This window comes from Vanellus vanellus (assembly GCF_965231255.1).
Source record: "Vanellus vanellus genome assembly, chromosome: 18".
NCBI classification, from domain to species: Eukaryota; Metazoa; Chordata; class Aves; order Charadriiformes; family Charadriidae; genus Vanellus; species Vanellus vanellus.
This window is the reverse complement of record NC_138923.1, coordinates 6,241,871-6,263,228: the sequence shown is the minus strand read 5'-3', so window position 1 is coordinate 6,263,228 and position 21,358 is coordinate 6,241,871. Positions and strand designations below refer to the sequence as shown.

The following is a 21,358-nucleotide window of genomic DNA, read 5'->3' as shown; positions in this document are numbered from 1 at the left end:
TGTGTTACAGCCAACTGAACCCAGGGTACGTGTTCAAGGCAGGAGCCTTGTCTTTATCTCATTTTGCTTTATGTACCTGTTTATCAAATACCATTGATGTTTACAGCACTTTAGAAATAACAATGTCAGCATTACACTTTCTCAAGGAGATTACATTCCCCATCCCCAAGCATATACCAGAGAATTTGTGATGCTCTGATTTCAGCACCCAGCATGGAGACAAGACTCGCTCCTCTCCTAAGCACAACATGTCCATAAAAACGTCCCCCATATCTCATGTTCTCGCTGACTCTATTTCCAGGGCAATTATTAACAGTAACCAGGTTTGAATGCTTGAATGAGCCAAATTGGTATTTATGATTACTGTTCTCTTTCTTTTTAAATTCTTTTTGCTTTTCTGGGGAAGTACTAGCACTAAATCTGTTATATTTTGTTGTATTTCTATAAGTCAGGAATCAAGATTCTTTTAGGAGCCAGTTCTCCTATTATTTGGCCTCATAAATGATTTCTGGAGGCAAGAAGAATAGCTCGTATAAAACCATAACTGCAAACACTGATCTGGAGTCCAGATTACCAGATCCTCTGTATACAGAGTGCTTCAGTCATTTCTGAAGTGTATAGAAGTAAGATTTTTGTCTAAGGCTTCTTCCCTCAGCCGGTTTCCCGTACAATCAGTTCAACATCCTGGGCCGTATCTCTGAGATACCCAAAAGGCCCGGGATTTAGCAATATTTAAAATCCAGCTGGAATTTTTGGATGAAGACCATGGTCAAAAGCTTCATGTCTCTGCCATCACGTAACCCCGGCAGCAACGGCAGCGTTCATCTGCGCTGGGGACTGGCCTTTCCTGGGGCCCAGCCCGGAGAATGATCTCCTCCGAGAACAAAAGGCCATTACAAACACCACCACCTTCTGCTCTCAGGGTTAGGCATACTCTGACCCCCGTTAGCATAAACGAGGAGCAATCTGTCTGCGTAAATTTATGCCCCTTACACATAATGCACCATGTATATGTGTATATATTACATTTCTATGTGCATGTGTGTACCCATACGTGCCTTTTTCAAATCCAAACACTCCACTGAGTGGAGGGAGGGTTAAGGGGCTGCAGTTTTTCCACCAGTGCTGCCCGGTGCAGCTCCATGTTGTGGGGGAGAGGAGCCTGCACCATTGCACAGCCCAGCTGTCGCCACCATTGCTGCATCCTGCTCGCGTACATGCTTCTCCCTCTGGGGATAGGAGGGGAAAACAAACAGGCGACAGATGTGATCCGTGTTGTTTAACATGGTGCTGGAAAGTGCCCGATGCTGTGGAGATGTGCTCGCTGGGAGAGGCGACCCTGAGCAGAAGGGGATGCTGAACTGCTGCCTTCTCTGACACGGAGAAGCACATCTTCCATGGTGGTGACAGAAGCGGTCGTTAGTCTCACCCAGCCTCACCATTTCTGCTTCCTTACTAAAAATTCAAATTAACTGGGAGGCAGCACGTTGGCTTTGCTGCTGGGAAACCCCTGCTGGGGCTCCTTGCATTTGCACAGCTGAAGCATTCACAACGTGAAAAAGGGCTCTGTGCGTAGCAAAATGTGAACTTAATGCAGAAATAGATATTTTAAAATAACATCGCCTGGCGTAAGAGCCTAGCACACACCCCTGGAAGAACGGGCCTCCCTTCCAGCAGCCCCGAACAGAGCGTGCACCCGCCCGCTGGACCCCGGCGCCGCGGAAGCTCCGCTGAGGGCTGTCCCTAGGCCAGGCCAACCCGCTCGGCCCGCACCAACGCTGCCCGGGCCGCGGCCGGGCTCCGGGGAGCGGCAGGCCCGTGCCAGACCGCGGCTGCCGGGTCCGCGGCCGCCCCCTCCTTCCCGCCGTTGCCGGGCAACGCGGCGCGGCCGGAAGTCGGCGCGACACTTCCGGCGCGGCCCGCGCGCGCCTTTCCCCTCCCGCCCCGCCGCCGCCAAGATGGCGGCGCCCGTGTCGCTGCAGGTGGAGTTCGGGTGAGCGCGGGCGGCGGCGGCGGCGGGACCTGGGGGCCGCAGCGGGGGCCGGGGACCCGGGCGGAGGGTAGGGCCGGGCAGAGCAGAGCCCCTCGGTGAGGTGGCCGCGGTCCTGAGGCGGAGCGGCTGTTGCGCGCGGCCTGGGGGGATGCTACGAGCTGGGCCCGGTGCTGCCGCTGTGGCGGGGCTTCGGGCTGCGGGTACAGCCGCCCCCGGGGAACGGGGCCGGGGTGTCAGGCACCGCCGGGGCGCCTTCCCGCAGCGCTGCCGTGCGGCGCCGGCCCCCCTGGTGCGGCCCAGGCAGTGCGGGGCTGGGCCCGGGCTGCCGCCGCCCGGCCCGGCCCTCCTCCACCACGGCGGCGGCGTGGCCGCGCGTACGACTCTGTGTGAGCGTCTTGTACAAGTCCTTTCCTTTCTCCCTTTTTAACCTTTTTTTTTTTTTTTTTTAATTATTAAAATTATTTATAAAAACCTTTCGCTTGTTTTTCGGCTTTTTTCTCTGTGTGTATATGTACATATGTGCGTGTTTGTATGTGTGTCTACACGCGCATTCACTTTGCTTTGTGTTTCAGTTGTTTCAGTTCAGTGTAAAATAGGCGGGTTCCTGCTTTGTAGCATTTCGGTTTTCAGGTCTTCATTGCTGTAGGATCTGCATCGCTAATGCTCTGTTGCTGGGAAGTTAAAGTGTTTGCAGTGGAAGTCTATGCATATTTGTGGAAATACTTGTGTTATTTTGTTAAAGCCGCCTTTTAGCAGAAGCTAAAAGGCTACTATTTATTTGCTTTTTCCCACCCTTTCAGAAACACAGAGATGTCATAACCCTTTAAATGCCCTTCTCCTTAAGAATCCTTTCCTCAGTCTTTCCCACTTCCAGCTGCAGTAGCTCTCCTAATTTTCCCAGAAGAGTAAGATGCATTTTTGCTTCCCTTGGAAATGCATAAATGAGCTCTCTATGTACAAATCACAGCTGAGTTCCCCAGAGCTAGCGCATTACAGAAGGACCTTATCTTGCAATCTACATTTCCCGCTGTAACAAAGTGTGACCTTGTTTTCATTACATAAAAAAATGTTTTTCATATAATTGCTGTGACTTGTTCTCTCGCATGAATCTCCGCTCACGTTAATAATTGCTGCTTCAATTTTCAGATAACTATTTTTTGTGAGCTGGTGGAAGAACACCAACAGAGTGCTCTTTAGGAGAGTTGCTGCATATAAGTAATGCTGCTGAAGGCATAACAAGGGTTCCGTTGTGCTCTTCCATTGCAGAGCCAAGAAAACCTAGTGTGGCATTTTTAGATATTGAACTTAAAGGAACTTAGTAACGTGTGGATGTATCTTAGTTGATATTTAGTTGGGGATTATTTATTTTAAATATTTCTCTTTATTGTGTTGGTTTCCAAGGGATGCGAGGCACCAACAAGTTTCCAGAAAGTAACTTTATAGGAAAATTTTTCTAAAATAATCTACGTTTAAGTTGGAAGAATATTTTGCCACAATTATATGGCAAAAAAAAACGGATTGGTCATTTTTCTACCTCAGTGGAGCATCAAGTAAGTTGAGTTTTTTAAGAGTTTCCTAATTGTTAAAACTTTGGCCATCCTGTTCAGTCGAGAATCAAGAGCTCACACTATCTACTTCTGTGTTCTGTATCTTAAAGTAGCATCCATGCTTATTGTCCATGTCCCTACTCACATGATAAAGTTTTATAATCTTCTAAGACTGAGTTTGGCCTTTGGTCTCACAACATCAGGAAAACTGATTAAGTTTGTAAAGTTCAAGATTTTCACAATTGTTCTTTTTCTGGAAAAGGGATGTAGGTGAGGTGCTTACTGAGGCTTGTAAGTTGCAGCTACAAAAATGAGTTGGTTTTTTTTTTTTTTTTTTTTAAGAGCTGAAGGAGATTAGGTACCTGGACCCAATTTAAATCCATTTTTTGTCATGCGTGAGGACCAGCTCCTGTACTTGCCAGCCTCTGCATATTTTACTCATGCCTGATCTCTTGTGCTTGCAGAGGCCATCACTTAATTATCTGAGCCTAGTCCCCCAGCACGTTCTGAATATCAGAAGAGGGATAATCATCAGGTTGTTCAGTGGAGGAAGATGGTGTATTTGTTTATTTATTTATTTTTACTTTGACTTGTCATCATTGTCGCTTGCTCTACTTGCTTCTCCCAGTCAAGTCTCTCCTGAGAGGGAACGTTTTGTAGTAAGTAGATCAAGAAAGGGTTGCCAGGACTCAAGGACTGCTGGCTGTGCAGCTGACTTGCTGTGTAACCTTGTCTGAGTCATTTCCTCTCTCTGTTTACAAGTGGAAATAGGGGGAAATATTTATTCCAGAAGGATGCTACAATTTTTCACGTTTTGTGAAATGCCTTGAAACTTCTGGCTAAAAGGTGTTAGGGACGAGCGATGTTGGATATAGTGTGGTGGCTGTAATATTGTTTGAATTGAAGCAATGCTGATAGCTGAAGGGAGAGGGAAGGCGTTAGGCTAGATGCTGCACGGGGATTTGTAAGCGTGTTGGGATGGGAGCCATTTTCTTGTTCTGTTGGGACGATGCCTGGCACCGTAGGGTTCTGGCCCGCGATGGAGCCTCCTGTATGTGTTGGCGATGGGAGATGGCAACTTCCCCTATGAACTTGTGGTTTGTGAGAGGAAAAAAAGACAAAGAGAATCCTGTGCTAAATATAGTCTGTGTCATTTGTTTTCTCTGTTGTGGCATCTATGTAAATTGACTCTTTTGTACTGTCTTCCTTTTGACAATAAAACAAAATCTCAGTGGTTCATTGTTTTTATTTCAGAGGTGGTGCAGAACTCTTGTTTGATGGTGTCAAAAAGCATCAGGTGACTTTGCCCTGTCAACCAGAGCCTTGTGAGTATCAGAACCTGTTGGATAACTTGAAATAATGACAACAAATGAAACAAAGCTGGTTTGTAGAACAGTTTCATTAGTTGGCAACAAGAATCAATGTATTTTAAAAGCACTTTCAGACATGCCGTGGATCAGATAGCTTGACAGATGATGGTTAGTCCTCAAAGTAAATACCAAGCAGAAGTAGTCGTAGTCTGAGCATCTTTCCTGTTCTCTAAGCACTTATCAGTTGAGTCCTTCCTTAAGACTTCTGCCTTCCTCCTCCTGGACAGACAATAACCTCTGAATACTTCCATCAAGTCTACATTTGTCTTGCTTGATACGTGAAACCACCAATAACCTCCTCTCTCCCTTGTCTTACCTTGCCTGTTCTGAGGTTTCCAAGAGGCATATATGTGTGTGCATATATAGGTAGTGTATAGATATGTGGATGTGTATATAGCACCGTGACATAAATGTATGTTATCTACTCGTTTGACTTTCCGCTGTATGTAATCATTTTATATTAACTATGCAGTTGAAAATGGCAAAGCTAATACGCGAATGTGATGCTGGACATCCTGCCTATAGAGTAAAAAATAGGATGTTGTTAAGAGAAAGACTTGAGTGTCCCAGTGATAAACAGTGATAATCTCTGGTTTGTGATTTGGAATATCAATACTGAGAAGTGCTGTACTGACTCTCTTGTTTCTCCTTATGTGTGTGCATACTTCAGCTGCAACATAATTTTGCCGCAGGTATGTTTTGAATTCTTCCAGCTAGATAGCAATGCTTTATGCTATTTGAGAGTGGGATTATAAACTGAAATAATACAAAGCATCAGGGAATGTTAACAACTAATATCTCATGAATGGCTAATACCATAATCTATGTGCTGTGAACGTTCAGGCCTGAAATCTTCTTGCTGTGCCTGGAAGTAATTAGAGATTGGTAGAAGCGCTTTTGATGCTTGGACATAAGTACATGTAATTCAAATATAATAGGAGCACTGGAATAGTGCATTATCTTGTGGTTAAGGACAGGGACTAGGGATCCAGAAACATGACCTGATGCTGATTTGCTTTGTGAGTTTAGTCGTGTTGCTTAACTTTCCCTTGTTGCTAGTGAAGCAGTAGTGATACTTTAATGTATCACAAGAGAGTTCAGCATTAAATTCCAGTACTGTTAAAGCACTTAAGATCCTTAAATGGAAGATAGTAAAGAAATGCCAAAACACTAATTTAGTTGGTTTATAAAGTTGGGGGCTAGAGCATAATTTTCTTCAGTGTTATGTAAATTTAAAATGCCCACTGATATCCACCACATTGGTGGTGTTCAAACCATGATCAGATGCTCAAGAAGAAGGGCTTATTACATAAGATCTTTATTTCTGCCAGGGGAAGAGGGAAGATTAATATCAAAGAATGATTCTTCTAGCCCGATGGTTGTCAGCGGTGCAGTTGTACGTGGCCTAATCCATTCCCACTTGAAATTGCCGGGAAGACTTCTGTAGGCTTCACTACGAGCTGGATTTATCCTAAGGGATAAATCTTTCCCTGAAGATCTGGCTCAGTCTCAGGGTTCAAACTCGTGATCTCCAGTGATTCATTCCAGATTCATCTAACACATTATTGCTCCCAGCTTTTTACACTGCCTCTTTTTTCAGATGCTGCTATGCCTGTAACAAGAGTGGCAGAATAGACAGTGTGCCCACTTGCCAGATCCCCTGGTTTGCAGTGTGCCGTTTCCATGTGCCTTGAGTGACAGGGAGGTTTCAGTTTTTGAGCAGGTTGTGGATTGCGTCGGCTGAGGAGCAGACACTGACTGAATTGTGAGGCTTCTGCTATAGTGACATTTATACCCAGCACAGGGATGGGGTAGGCAGACGTGTGGTTAATGTGTGACAGTAAGGGATCACTGGAGACGCCCTTCATAATATTTCTGGATGAGAATTATGTTGTAGAAGTGAGGAATCAGTAGAAACAGATCAGAAACACGCGAATAAGAAATTTGGTAAATTCTTGTAATTTTCGATTATTCCTTATGCATTGCATTTTCCTCATTCACATAAGAAAGCTTAATTCACCTATCTCTGGGTGAATAAAGATCTATGTAGTATGTTCCCTGCTGCCCTCGTGCAGCCAGAATTACAATGATTAAATTAAAAAAAACAGCTCAGTTCTACTTGGTGCATACTTCCTGTTGCTTACCTTACCCTGTATGTCCATCACTTAATACTCTGGGGAAAGATCTGTAGTATGAACACGGCTTGAAGACCTGCACTTCTAACCCCATTTTAACTGATTTCATTAGCCGTCAAGCTTATTTTTGGCCATTTTGCCCTCTCTTACCCACTCTTGCTTTCTTTCTAGGTTATTTTTGTCTTTGTCCTCCTTTTTGCGGAGCAACTGCTTCTCTCTGGGACATTGGACCCAGCTATATTTTATTTTTTTGGGCATTTTTATATATATCCTAGAGGTGAGGGGAGGTGGAAAATTATATGAAGAAGTACCTGCAAATGTTTATGTGAATAAAACGAGCTGTGCCCCGTAGTTGACAAGGGCAGTGTTCTCTGAATGATAATAATGTTGTTTGAACGAGTTCTTATGTCATCATTTCCTTTTTCCTGGTAACAGGCACGAGGTGGAAAGTAGGTGGGTTCCAGATCCAGTTAACTTTTTCAAGAAGATTTCATTCTCTGTTCTTTTCTGACGCCTGGAGATGGGCTCCTGGAGGGATTAGGAAAGGCAGGAGGAAAGAAACTGCAAATGGGCCAAGAGCGAGCCACGAAGGGTACAGCCGTGTGCCGGGACCTATTTTTATTATCCAAGGGGCTTTTTGTATCCTAATGTCAGTAAAACAGCAGTTCTTTATTTCCAAAGCGGAGCTGTCTTAGCCTGCATGTTAAAGTTGCTGCCAAGTAGGAACTTAAAAAGGTGTGATCTATCTGTATAGGCAGACAGATTTACATAAGCCACGCTTTGTGCAGGACTGTGTAATCTTTTAGAGCTGTGGTGGAAAGAAGGCCTCAGGTTAAACAAGAATCTTGTCCCAAATTACTGGCTATTTTGATGATCCCATTGATAATGCTGTTAGAGGATCTAAAGGCATTAATGCCCTGTTGGCTTATTCTGCATAAAAACAGTGTGTGTGGGAGAAGGCAGCTGGGGGAATAACGATATTTGTCACATGGAGAGAGGATTAAATTGGCAGGGAAATCAACTTTATTTTCAAGCATCTAAGAGGCTATTAGAGACAATGGAGCATAAAAGAGAGAAACCCTAAATTAAAAACTGAAAATGTATTTGGCAGCCTCCTCCTGAAACAAGCCACAGTAATTTAACCAAGTGCTTCAGTAATCAAATAGATCATTGTGTGACTGCTCTGCAAGTGATGCCGGAGCTCCTTCCTCCATCTCACTGGGACTCACAGTGGTGGATTTGTCTATGGCCATGCGAGTTGCATGGACGCTGTTGGAAGGGTAGGAAGTCACTGGCATTGTTTAACCCCTGTAGTCAGTTCAGTTTTAGCTCAGCAGCATCATGCGGATGAAGAGTGTTTACAAAACCCCTCTGCTGTGCTCTCTACTGGATGTTGTATCCGGAGGTTGGGGCTGTTTATAAAGTCTCTGGCAGTTGTGCTGCAGGCTGCTCAGCTGCAGGTCCAGGCCTTCGAATTCCAACTTCTCCCGTGGTTTCAGTGATGATGACTTGTGTTTTTGGAGCAGCAGGGACCAGTTTCAGCAGTGGTCTCTCGGACCTTCTGGGGTAATCAAGAATTCACTGTGTTTTGGCACTTACAAGTCTGGAAGGATAAATTTTTAATCAGTGTGTTTTGGTAATTGTTTGTGGTTTCCCTTTACCAAAACCCTGGGGAAAAAGCCTGTTGCTAATCAGATTTTTTTCGGAGGGAAAATTAAAATAATCTGCCAAGTGCTGCTTATGTTAAATCCCCATAGAGAAGAGCATGGTCTGCTCCTCGAGAGCTTTGCCTTCCAGGGGCCTTGTTCTGCACAGCATGGAGGACTGCTGGGGAGTTGGGAGCATTCATCTTCTCGGAAAAGAGCCTGGGGATCTCAAGAGATCAGACCTGTGTTACAGGCAGAGTGGCTTAAAAAATACGGCATGGCATGTGTTCAGAGTTGACTGGGCTGCTATGCCAAAACAACGTGTAAAATCAAGAGTGGCAGTTGGCATCGGTTGTCTGTAAATGCCCAGTGCTATTGCTAGGTAGCACGTTGTAGTTAAGTTATTAATATTCTGGAATGCTTTTATTGCTCTGTTTATAATTCCTAACATTTTAAAACTTGCTCCAAAGAAGGAATGAAAATATATTTGATAATGCAGAGACTTATTAGAAGAATGATAAAAAAATGCTGTAGCTCTATGGAATTTCATGCAGTCAAATCTTTTTAACTGCAGTGTACGGTACTCTGAGGTCTCAAATGACTCTGGGGTTATTCTCCTTCTTGTGTATCTTTCTTAGGAAGGTAATGATGTATTGGCTGGCAAGGAAAAGAGGACTCAGTGGGTTATGCAGGGTGGGACCTCAGCCTGGGCTAGCTCAGCCCTGGATCCCAGCTGCTCTTTCCAGCAATCGGTGTGAGCAGCCACGTTTGCAGCACCCGGAGCCTGGTGTGATGCTGCAGGGCTGCCGCTGCCACGATCGAGCACTCCCTGCCGCGTTTGCAGCCCTGATACGGGGCTCAGTGGCTGCCTGCACAGCTTTGGGTCACAGTCCCAGCGAGGCCACGCGTCGCTTCTGCGCAAGGAGCTGAGTCCTTCAGAGGGAACGGGAAAAAAAACACACGCCCTCGCAGGAGCAGTCCCAGCGCTCTCCCGGGAGGCCATGGAGCCGCGTTACTGGATCAGCTCATCCCAACTCATTGAGGAAGGAGCTTCCCAGGCACCGAGAAACCAGCTCTTGTGTGTGACCAAATCCCTGGGATAACAAAGCCTGGCTGTTCCGCCCTCCTTCCCAGCCGCTGTATTGCAGTGCGGACACCTAGCAGGATAACCTTTCTGTGCCAGCCCCCCCCGCTCTGCTCTCTCTTTTCTCTTGGTGGGATTTGCTGTGCTGACAGCACTGTTCAGAGGGTGGCAGCGGAGCAGGGCTGGGGAGGAGGATCCGGGCCCTTTAAACCGCTTAGCATGCGGTTCACACGGCTCCGGGCCAGCTGTTCCTTTCTCCTCCTGCCCTCACTCGCAGGAGTTGTTTGCTGAGCTCAGAGCTCCTGTGCAAAATTGCTTTTCAAAAGAGCCACTTTCTGCTTAATTAAACAATGAGCCGCCGTCCCTCTGCACATCTGTAAAGCTCCCTCTGCAGCCCCTTTATCCCACAAACTGCTCCATTCTTACCTCCATTCACTTGTAAATCTTACCCCCCCTCTCCTCCACCCTGATCATCTCACTGGCCCTTTCTTTTCCCCTTTCAAGTAAGACTGAGGGGCTTGGAGTATCTGTGGGGGTGGCTGGGTTGGCTGGACAGGAATCGGTTTAATGGTGCTTGCCGTATATGAAAGTCCAATAATAGCAAAGCAGATCTGAGACTGAAAGTAGAGGTGAGGACTGGACTCTGCATGATTTCTGTATTTAGAGGAATAAAATCGTGGCAGTTCCTGAGCGAGCTGAGACACTGACTCATCCAGCAGCCAGAGGGGACACCAGCCACCAGCCAGGCTGGGAGGGGGGCAAGGAGTTGCCTTCAAGGCGCTTTCTGATCCAGCTGGCAGTGCCAGGGAGAGCCCAGCCCAGGGGATTCCCCCAGCCAGGCTGGCTTTGCGCAGGGCAGTGCCAGGCTGCCAGGGAATCCCTCTGCATGCTGGCAGGAGCAGACACCTTCCTCTGTGGTCTGGGGTCTCACGTCAGCTCTATGTAGTCTCTTGTAATGGTGATAAGGTTTCCTTTTTAACTCTCGGTGCGCGTGTGCACACAAAACCCAGAAGCCAGGAAAATAGGAGAGAGGGAAAATTTCAGTTTGATGGATTTTGGCTAAGCTTTACGCCCGCAGTTAGCAATGCATGCTCTGAATTGTCTTCCTGAGCAGCTTAAAAAAATTAACCAGCAACATTCAAGGTTAAGCAGGATAAATGAATGGAAAAGTGATGAGGTGGGATATCTCCTTTATCACTGGGAAGGAGAGATTATAGCCACGGTGATGCAATATCATCTAGCATAGATTGATAGGGAGGGATGAAGAAATGGGAGTTTGGTGCATTAGCAGAAGATTCCTGACTGCAAAACTATTAGACCATGGCACAGTCTCCTTGGGGTTTGGTAGCAGGTCCACATTGCTCAAGCATCTTAAAATCAGAGTGGGCAAGGCTTGGGATGTTCATTTGTTGAGCATAATTCTGGACTGGGAGAGGGATAAAATCACAGGACCTGTTAACAAGATGTTATTTTTAATGTCTGAGATTCCCAATCTGGCACTTCACTGCTGGTGCGATAGTCTTTGAAGCTCTCTGGGCTCCTTCCTTTGACAATTTTGAACGAGAGGCAAGACCTTGGACCAGCACTAGTGATCTGTGATCCTAATTAAAAGAGACAGTTTGGTGCGCTGGCATTTATTTGGGAGCCTGAACTGACAATAGTGTTGGGTGTTACGGAATTAGATGCTCTGACTTTGGAAATGAGTAGGGATTAGGTTTACTGTGGGGATCAGCTCGGAGCTGCTTTTTTGTCACGGGAGCTGATGGATCTGGAGGCTTGCTGCTGTCTAGCAAGTGGGATGGGAGATCCCTTGAACTTGTGTTCTCCTACCCATGGTAGTGGTCGATCCCAAGCAGCTCCTCTCCAGTTTACGAGCATTGTGATTAAAGTCTCAGGGCTGAGAATTGCTGGGTGATGGCTGGGATCCGAGTCTTCGCTGCTAACAGGAGGGCTATGAAAGACTCCTGTGATCCCTTACTCTTGTGTGGACACAGGAAAATGAGAAAAGTATTGCTCTTTTAGATGAGAAGTGAGAAAAAGATGTCATAACGCAATTAAAAATTACAGAAGCCAAGACCTTGACATTCATTTGTAGCAGACAAGAACAGATGAGAGCAATGATTAGGATTCTCTTGTGTCTGGCTGTAGTTGCCCCCTATTTTTTTCCATAGTACTTAAATCACTGCCCACTCCAGTGCGTGGCAGGATTGGCTTGTGCGCTTGTCAGAGAAAATGGATTTTGCTCTTGCTGCAAGATTTTGCCTTGCTGCTCACTCTGCGTAGTGCTGAACCCATTTGCCTGTGACTCCATTTATATCAGCTATTCCAGGTCTTCTTCTGCAGTTTATGGCACACCATCATCTGCTTCAGCGAATGATTTGCATATCAGATGGGAGGCTGGAGGAGCCTGAAGGATCCCTTCGGTCCCAAGCTCTTTTAGAAAGCAGAATCCTGGAGGGTCGTCAGATTCAGAAGCAGAGAGAAGGCATGCACCTGGAGGGGCAGCAGGTATTGGGAGCTGGTTTGTCAATTTTAAAAACAAGCTGCTTAAGCAGGGAAAGGGGCATACAAATTGTCTTTCCATACATTTCCATGCAGGCAGGGGGAATAATGGCAGAGGAGAGGCAGGGAAGGGGCTTTGTCATGGTTACAGGCCGGTGGCTGAGAATGTGGGTGGAGCGGCGCTCGTCCAGAGTTAGTGACCTCAGCAAATTGGAGCTCAGCCATGGTCAGTATGATAAATGATCTTATTCTGGGTCAAAGAAATGGTACCCCACAGGGAGGTATCCGCAAGGCGGCCCGGGAAAGCGCTGTGCTCTTGAAGCACTGACCCCTTAGTGACCAGTGCTGCATATATCTTATTTATTACGGACCAGAAGGGAATTTTCCATGGTTTGGCCTTTATAGGGTTTCCCTATTTCCCTGATATAAGCTCCCAGTTCTGCGGCCAAGGCAAGAATATGGGTGTAATTACACCCTCTGGGTGCCCTTCAAGGCACTGTCTGCTTTGTGCAGGTTTGTATGTGGATTTTAAGGCAGGGGACATAGAGGTGTCTGGTCATCGCATGAGTGTGTGTGTGAATCTGCCAGCAACCGGTGCAGCTCTCTGGAAGCTGGGAGCTGCGTGTCCGTGTCAGCTGGTATTATGATTGCGCAAAATCCTGTGTTTCTGCACATTTTTCAGTTCAGTGTGAGATCCTTCTAGTGCAACACCCAGCTTGGTGTTTCTTATTTGAGGCACCTGGTTTCTCTCTGCACACAGCAAGTGTCCTCTTTGCTGAGTTATCACTGATGAATCTGTCAGGTCCAGGAGATTTTATTGAGCTAGGAAAGATCTATGAATTTTAGCCCTGGTTTTGAGGGTGCAAGTGAATCTAGGCTCTTGTTCCAGGCAGTGCTAAAATGGAGTCTTAGATGCATTTCTCTTGCAGAGTAAGCTCAGCAGATTCTTCATCAAGGAACAGTTGGAGTAATGCAGAAGATCAGGCCTTGGAGGATACGCAAGGACTGTGCACTTCTGTGTGCCACAACCAGGAGCGTTTATGATGCAGCTGGGCTGAAAATGAGCCGACGCTGTTGGGTTTTTGTATGCACGCTCACTGCAGTTCTTGCATCCTGTCCGCTTGCGTGACAAGCCAATGACTTTGTGTCACTGCAAGCACACACTTCGTTTTCCTGAGCTGTGTGTTTCGCTGGGTGATTTGTTTTATGTATGTATTGTGGATTTGAGCTCCCATCTGTGCACTTGAACTAAGCAATTTTCTCAAACGTTTGTCAGTTTTTCTTTTTTTAATTAACTTTAGATTATTTTTCCTGAGAATTTGGAGAGGTTTGATGTACTGTTAGCACAGGCAACAGAAGCTGTCTCTGTATACAAATGAGACAGGGATTTCCTACCATGTGCTTCAGTCCCTCCTTTGCAGTTTGAGAATATTTCAGCTTCCTTGGCTGGTTCACTTTTGCTTCTCTGCCGATGCTGCCAATGGCGAGGACAGATAATGATAATTAGAGTGGATTTTTTGGTGTGGATATTTGTTTGCTGTGAATGAAATGGAGTAGGCTACCAAAAGGATTTCACTGAGGCTGTGCAGCAATGATAAAAACATATCATTACTGCGATGAGCTGGACTCGAGTTGGTGATGCAGGAGCATATTATCTCAGCTCTCACCTCAACCTCATTCCTGGGCCAAAATGCACAGTTGCTTTTGCAGCCAAATGGCAGCACATGTAGTACAACTGTGCTCCTGCAAATAGCAAACGCCTCTGTTCTGTGATGGGGGGACAGCTTCAGAACCAACATGAGTGTAAAATTGCTATGTTGTAGTGATGGTTTAACTTGTCAGTGGATGTGGTGCCTGACCAGGTTGAGATTTTTTTCCTTCCTTGTATGTCATTTGTAGAGGACCTGCTGTTGGCATAGCAAATCCTCAGCCCAGGGAGCTGGAAACCGGTTAGACCCGTAGCAGAGTATCAGAAAGAAAATGTGTTAGGAACACTACGTAAGTCAACTGTAAGAGATAAGAGGTTGTGCTATAATTTACCTCTTATTATTTCCATCATGGTAACATACGGAGTCCTGAGCTGTTGATCAAGACTGCTATTCAAGGCACGGAGCTGCAAGATGGCTTCTCCTCAGACCACTTGTAATGGAAGTAATCTCGTTCCTTTTCAATATCTTACTTGTGGGAGATGGTTTTGGTGTGGCTCTGGTCATTTTTCATCCTTTATAATTGATTTGTTCTTGTAATATTGGTGTACAGAATGTAGAGACATGAAGGTGGGGGAAAAAATTCAATGCTGAGAAAGCAGCCGAAAGTATTATGTCTTAAGGTTGGCTGTGGAGAAGCGGCCGTAATTTTCATTGCCATTTGGAGCAGGGAAGCTCCAGGCATGCACAGGGGTATCAGTTTTTTTTCCCTACTATCTAAATTCTTCAGTACGTGTGTATGTGACTTCTGGGGAGGAGTAAATGAATGTAGGCTCAGGTGGGGCTGAAAATAACATTTATTATGGAAGGAGTAGGGGTGAGGGAGTCTTCCAGCTCAGCCTGGAATAAATCAGTCCTCTCGCCCCTTCGTCCAGGCTGCTTCTAGGTGGCTGTCTTTTATCCAGCTGGTGCAGCGTGTTTCTGTTTAAATGATCTCTCCTGAAAGGTCCCAGAGGAAAGGGCTGCTTATTCCACGCAAGGAGAATGGTATATGGCACAGCTCATTGTTGTGTGTCTTGCTGCAAGTGCATAAATATGAAACAGCTCGCGGCGTTGCTGCGGTGGGGCTGGTGTCCCCTTTGTGCCCCCCCTCCGTCTCCTGAAGGCTCCTCTCCATCTTTCTTCCTCTCCGGCTTTCATTTCTTGGTGATGGAGAGCAGGAGCCGTTTGGGTGTGAGATCCTGAGGGCTTTACGTTGCAGCAGCATTTTTCAGGGGACGGTGAATATAGTTAACTCTTGTTCCGGTGACTGACTGACTGACGTGGTGTATATATATACCTTCTGAGCAGTGGTTGCCATCCCCAGTGCATGTTGCTAGGAAAGTGGCAGAATTTTGTCTATTTTGTGCTCTTAACTACATATCATTACAAGGGAGTCATGGGTTGGCCCCAGGCAGGTGATCCAGCTCATCAGGCAGTTTTAAGGCACAAAGCAGATCTATCTGCCCTGATCAGAGCACTGGATCAGCAATACCTGTCGTGCTCCAGGCAGCCCCACAGTGGAACCAGTGTGCCGGCGGGGAATGCTGTGATCCGGAGGCACCAATGCCCTGGGAAACGGCGGGGGGTGGGGAACAGAGGGAATCTCAGAGCATCCCCCTCCCCCTTTCCCTAGGAAAAGAGGCCCCCATCTGCTGCAGATCCCATCGCCTAGGTCCCCATCGCCTAGTTGATGTGCACCTGCCTACGCCAGGACTGTTCATCCTTGGCGTGACGGAAGTGATGGGGGTAACGTTATTTGGAAGAACCCCAGCTCTGCTTTGGGTGGCGTCTGTGATCCCATAAAATCCTGGGCTAAGGCAGGGACTGAGTGCATTTATTTTTGCTGGTCGTGGAGCAAACATGTGGGGAACCGTACACAGAGTTTGATTTTAGCTCAGACAGGCGCGTGCAGAAAGGTTCCCCGTGACTACGGCAAGGTTACCACATGTGAGGGAGATGTGGAAACCCATCCCGGCGTCCCTGCTCATCCTGTGAGCGGGGCTCCAGCCCTCACTGGTGGATTTGTGCTTTCAGAAAGCTTCCTCACGCCTTGAAAACAAACAAAACTCTTTCGGGGCTTTCAAAGGGCTGTTTAAAGGAGCCCCAGGAGAATAACTGATTGTGGATTCAGAATGATGAAGTGGTTTGTGGAACGGTGAAATATAGAGGCAAATGCAGGAGAACTCCACATTGCAATTTGTCAGCTTCTCTAAACCCTGTAACGGATTATTCCCCCCCTCTGTCTCTTCTCACCTCTCCAATAGGAAATTAACTGATGCTATCACTAAAGAAATTGTTTTTGCCTCACAAAGTAAAATTGATACTATAAAAACCCGCCAGCAGTGTCTCCTCCTCCTTTTACATGAAGACAAATCCTTCCTGTCACCTACTGAAATGGAAAGATAAAGGCTGAGCTTTAATAAAGAAGCTATAAGCACAAAGTGTAAAGGGAGGGAGCAGGCATGGCATGGGGAACCCACCACGGCAGCAGGTGTAATGCCGAGGGATATTGCAAGTGTCCAAAATACAGCTACTGTGTCCGCTGCCTGCGTGCGTGTTTAATGCATGGTTATGCCCATGTTTGTGCCCCAGAACTCATGTCTCCAAGAGTTCATCCTGGTTTTGGTACCGACAGTGTCTACCTTTACTCCTTTCATGTTCTTAGGCTTGCTTGTTTGGACTTTTTAAATCTAATTAAACGCACAGAGAGTTTTTTTGTTAAAAACGTCAATTAAATTAAATGTCAATTTGTTAGGTGATAACGGAACATGCAGGATATGGGATGTGTTAAAGAGATCTTAACATTGACGGTCTCCCACTGGATTGGTGCTTCAGCACGAACTGCATTCATTCTTTGTGGGATGCCTTTTCTATGGGAAACCTCTTCTGCCAAACTGTGGGGTTTGGGGCAGAGCCCTGAGCTCCCTTGAGGCAGGGCTGCCTGTTAGATACTCGTAAGGGACAGTCCTGTTAGGTGGTTTCTTTGACTGGAAGTTTTCAGCTAGCCCTGTCCATCCTGCATGTTCCTCATCTACCCTTTTGTGGATAAACAATCACTTTGTTCTCGCATCAGCTAGGAGCCGTCAGCTAGTTTGTAAACTGCTGTCCTTTCTCCTTTCAGGGGATATCAGAAACCTGCTAAAGTGGATCAAACAGAATCTGTTGAAAGAACGACCAGAATTATTTATGCAAGGGGAATCTGTGTAAGTACAACTGTTATGAATCCTCGTTGTGTTTCTCTGTTGGTCCCCACATCTTGGGATATGTTTTTCCTGTTTGTTGCAAGAAGCAGGTTAATGACCATGAAAGTATGGGATTTGCTAAAGTGATAACGGTAGATGTCCCATGCTACGCCTCACCCTGTTCCACGGAGAGCGTCTTTTGCAGCCCTCACCCAAATCTTTAAACCTTAAATGTGAAGCAGAGCCATGTATACTTTCTCTCCCTTGTCACCTGGAGCGGCGTAGCGCATGTATCCTCAATTCCAGGAGTTTTAGCAGGTCTGTCTGTTCCCTGCTGACATCACTGGGACTGAAGCAGTCACTCAGAGAAATGCCAACAAATATTTCTTCTGGGAAATATATTTTTATTGTCAAAATGGGGCCAGCCTCGTGGAGGGGAAAAAAAAAAGCCAAGAGAAATGGAGCAGAGTGAGCTGTGCAAGCCATCCCTGACTGCGGGGTGGCGCTGGGGGTGTTTAACATTCGTCACGGATCTTTGTGAGCTGAAGCGTGTGCCAGGTCCCCTGGTAACGGGAGAGACAATTGCAGGACACTGAAGATCAAAGAGGGGGAATCCCTTTGCCTGTAATCAGGGGCACGGAGTGGATCCCGGGTGTTTAGTGCCTTTGGTAGGGGCAGCGAAATAGCTTTCCCTACCTTCACATCGAACTCTCTGCGCTCGACTGTAGTGCGTGGGTTTTAATTACCTGGCTTTTCTACATGGTACGGAAATGTAGTCATCTTGGAGCATCCTCAGGAATGGTGCATTTTGATTCAAATGAGCTCTGGGATCGCTCCTGCCTCCCCTTTATTTGATCTAGAAAGGGCACAGACTGTACCTGTTTCCACCTCCGTGCTAGGATTCCTTTTTCTCTTTGGCTTTATAGGCAGTCAGCTTGTGATCTGTGCTGTAACATCCCTTGTTCTAAACTGTTTGTGAAGCTTTTTAGCAGCCCTGTATCCTAATCATTTTTCTCTGTTCTGCAGGAGGCCAGGAATTTTGGTGCTCATCAACGACGCAGACTGGGAACTAATGGTCTGTACTCCTTCAGTTTGACTCTCTTTGTTGAAAATATTTCTCTGTCTGTTCTGTGGTTGCTCTCAGAGAATCTATTTCTGATTCTTGCCCCGAGCGAAGCATCTCGTATTTGAGGGGGAAGGGGCAGGCTGGGATCTCTCTCCCTATATTGTACTGTGGCTGTTTGGAAGCCTGGAGCCTTTCTCGAACCTGCTGAGGCTCATCAAGCCAGCCAGCGTCTGAAGAGACATCACCCGTATTCCTTGGCCTCTGGCAATGGGCTTCGCACCTCTGGCTGCTAGCAGGTCTCCCCCATGCGTGAGCAACAGCTTTTGGGTACCAGGCAGCTTCCCAGCCCCAGGCAGACCCCCTTGGCTAGAGTAGGGTGATGCTGTAGGAGGTGAAGGCAGCCCTGGGGAGATTTCTGCCCAAACAGGCAACTGGTAAATATCTTCCCTTTTCAGCCCACTGTTGTGCTCAGACAACAAACAGCCCCTGACTATTTTCCTGCCTCAGGCAACCACCTGTTGTGTCAAAACCCTGGTCCAGAAAGCGGTGTGGGATAATGAATGCCAGCTCCTTGTCTGATCTCTAACCTTTGCCTCTGTTAGGATGAAAACATCAGTCTATCCCCTTCTGCTCTCCCTAACACTCACCATCTTTTTATGAGCTGTTTTCTCTTTGCAGCTAGTATTTGGAAATGACATTTAAACCATTTTTCACTTTTTTTCTTGGCCTGCAGGGCGAGCTGGATTATAAACTCCAGGATCAGGATAATGTGCTTTTCATCTCAACATTGCACGGCGGGTGAACTCCTGGAAAAACAAGAGGATGTAAATCCAAACCCCTGGGCAAAAAACCCAAACAAAAACCTAAACCCACCCAAACCTCTCTTGAACTGCCTGTGCCCGGTCTCTGCATCTTCCCACCGCATTCACTTGTTACTAGACATGCAAATAAAGCCCTGCCAGCACGCGGCCTGCTGTCTACCACAACAGCATCCATCTTTTCGTCCTCATTTCACCTCTCCTGACTGCGCTTCCAGGTACCCTAATGAGCAGAGAGCACCTGCAGCATGTGGGACTTTGTTTTTCTGTGACAGGAGGAGGAGGGGTGCTGAACCTCGAGTAGGTTGGTGTGTCTTTTCAGGCAATGAGGTGTTCTGGGGGAGTTGTGCCTGCTTTGGGGCAAAGCTGGGGTGTCTCTGTGTTGGTGCTGGGTACCGGGATTCTTTTAACACGATACTTAGTGTTGGTACAGTCTGTGCGCCAGCCACAGGGACGATCAGGGAAGGGCGAGACATGAAGCGCAAGGAAACAAAAGGTGACTTTACTAGTTCTTCTCTGAGGTGGCAGACATTACAGCTTCAGAGCCGTCTGTAGTGGCTTTCCACTTGTCATTATATTTATTTGTGGGAAGTGGGAGAGAAATAGGCTGTTTTGGTTTTGTTTTTCTGATGCCTCATGCCTTTTTCATACCTGAGCTGAGGCAGGGTGAAGTACAAGACCATGAACAATGTCAATTTATAACCATTTGGTTGGAGGGGAAACAAACCCGTGCCCAGCCTGAGACAGCACAGAGTGATAAGGGCAGCAAATTATCTTTCTGTCACCGTGATGGACAGAATTGATCAGCCTGTCTTGCGTTCTGTGCAGGTGGGGAGCTGCGTTGCTGCAGCCTGGCTGGGGAAGGGCTGGGGATGGAGATGCACAGAGACCCAGGAAAGAAAGTCAGTGGCTTTAACCCTTTCCGTCAGTGGGAGGGGGAGGCTTCTTACTGCACACCCTGAGGAAGTCCTGTGAGCGCAGCGGAAGTGGGTGTGCACAGCTTTGCTAGGGCATGGATGCTGTTGGCTTTCCAGAAGTTTCCTTGGACAGACGGACTGGCCTGCCTGCCAGCCAGGAGGCCACGGCGAGAGCACAGGGAAGGGGTCAGAGAGGATAGCGTTGGTGCCAACAGGTCTGAAACGTGCTGCGTGAGCTTCTAGGAGTGTCCAACCAGGATTGTCCTTCCTGCGCTCCCCCCTGCCCTGCTCACCTGCGTTTTGGCACAGCTCCAGCAGCACATGGTGGTCCCCCAGCAGCGGCGCTCCTGCCCGAGCAGTGGCTCTCCCGGGGCAGAGTGCTCGCTCGTGCCGTATCTCAGTCAGTACACATCTCAGAGCTGGTCTGCACCACGTACTGCTCGCCCTGTCCTCGATCTCTGGGAGCTGCCGAGGAGGCGCTGGGAGGCGGTTAGCAGCGCAGTGCACCAGCCCCTGCTTGGGCAGTCCAGCCTCACACCCCGAGTGCACCGTACAAGGAGCCTTTACCGTCCTGTGCCTGACAGGAGTTGCTCTGTCTGATGTGGAGGGAGTGCCAAAGAGTAATTCCCCCGTCTGACTTCTCCGGTGACTCCTCTCTCACGTTTACCTCACCACAACCTGTGTAACTAAAAGCACTCGCAGACTACGATGCTACTGCATCTGAGAAACCCTAACTTCAAGCCCACTGCTGGTAACAAACTGATATTCAGCCTTTTCCAAATCCAGCCGCAGTGACTCGAGTCCAGCTTGCGCCGTTTGTAAATGACACAGACAGGCCAAAGGCTCTTCTCTGTCCTCAGTTCACGGCCATAAGCTTTGCTGGGCCAGGGGAGCAGAGAGGGGATTCCAGGTGATGGTAGGAGCTGGCTGAAAAACAATGAACCTGCGTGGCGTGCAGCTTGAAACGGACTTAAACGCAAGTGGGAAAAGGCAGGTTCGTCTTGAGCACTGCTGCCTGCCCGGCTTCTATGCTGCATTTTTGCCTTAGGCTGGGCTTGTCTGTTCTTATCCCCCCCAGCTGTTTGTTCATGATAGGATGAGTTCCTTCCCTGGGAGGTGTTACTCCCCTCGCTAGCGCAGGTAGACCCAGATGGCCTAGCTCCTGCTGTAGTAAAAGCTGCCAATCATTGCTTAAAAAAAAAGCTAGAAATGGGAAGATGAGGGAAGCCAGGGGAGGGGAGAAGAGGGGTACAGCAAAATCCTGTAACAACAACAAAAAAGTTTCTGAAATAAAAGCCTTTTAAAACATTCTCTGCCTCCAGCTTTGTCCTAGATAGGCTCTTGGTGAAATTTTGCTCAGATCTTGTAATGCTTCCCTCCTCCTCCTGGGTTTCCTTGGCAGCTCCGGCC

The 21,358-nt window shown here is 47.3% G+C and overlaps 1 protein-coding gene across 1 annotated transcript; it reads left to right on the top strand.

Annotated features, from left to right (window-relative positions):
- Window positions 1–1,950: 1,950 nt before the first annotated feature.
- Window positions 1,951–19,193, top strand: URM1 (ubiquitin related modifier 1). Its single transcript, XM_082492441.1, has 5 exons — window positions 1,951–1,993; window positions 4,795–4,865; window positions 17,087–17,168; window positions 18,174–18,222; window positions 18,947–19,193. Exons 1-5 carry the CDS (start codon window positions 1,959–1,961, stop codon window positions 19,013–19,015), a joined length of 306 nt encoding a protein of 101 aa, XP_082348567.1. The 5' UTR covers window positions 1,951–1,958; the 3' UTR covers window positions 19,016–19,193.
- The last annotated feature ends 2,165 nt before the right edge of the window (window positions 19,194–21,358 follow it).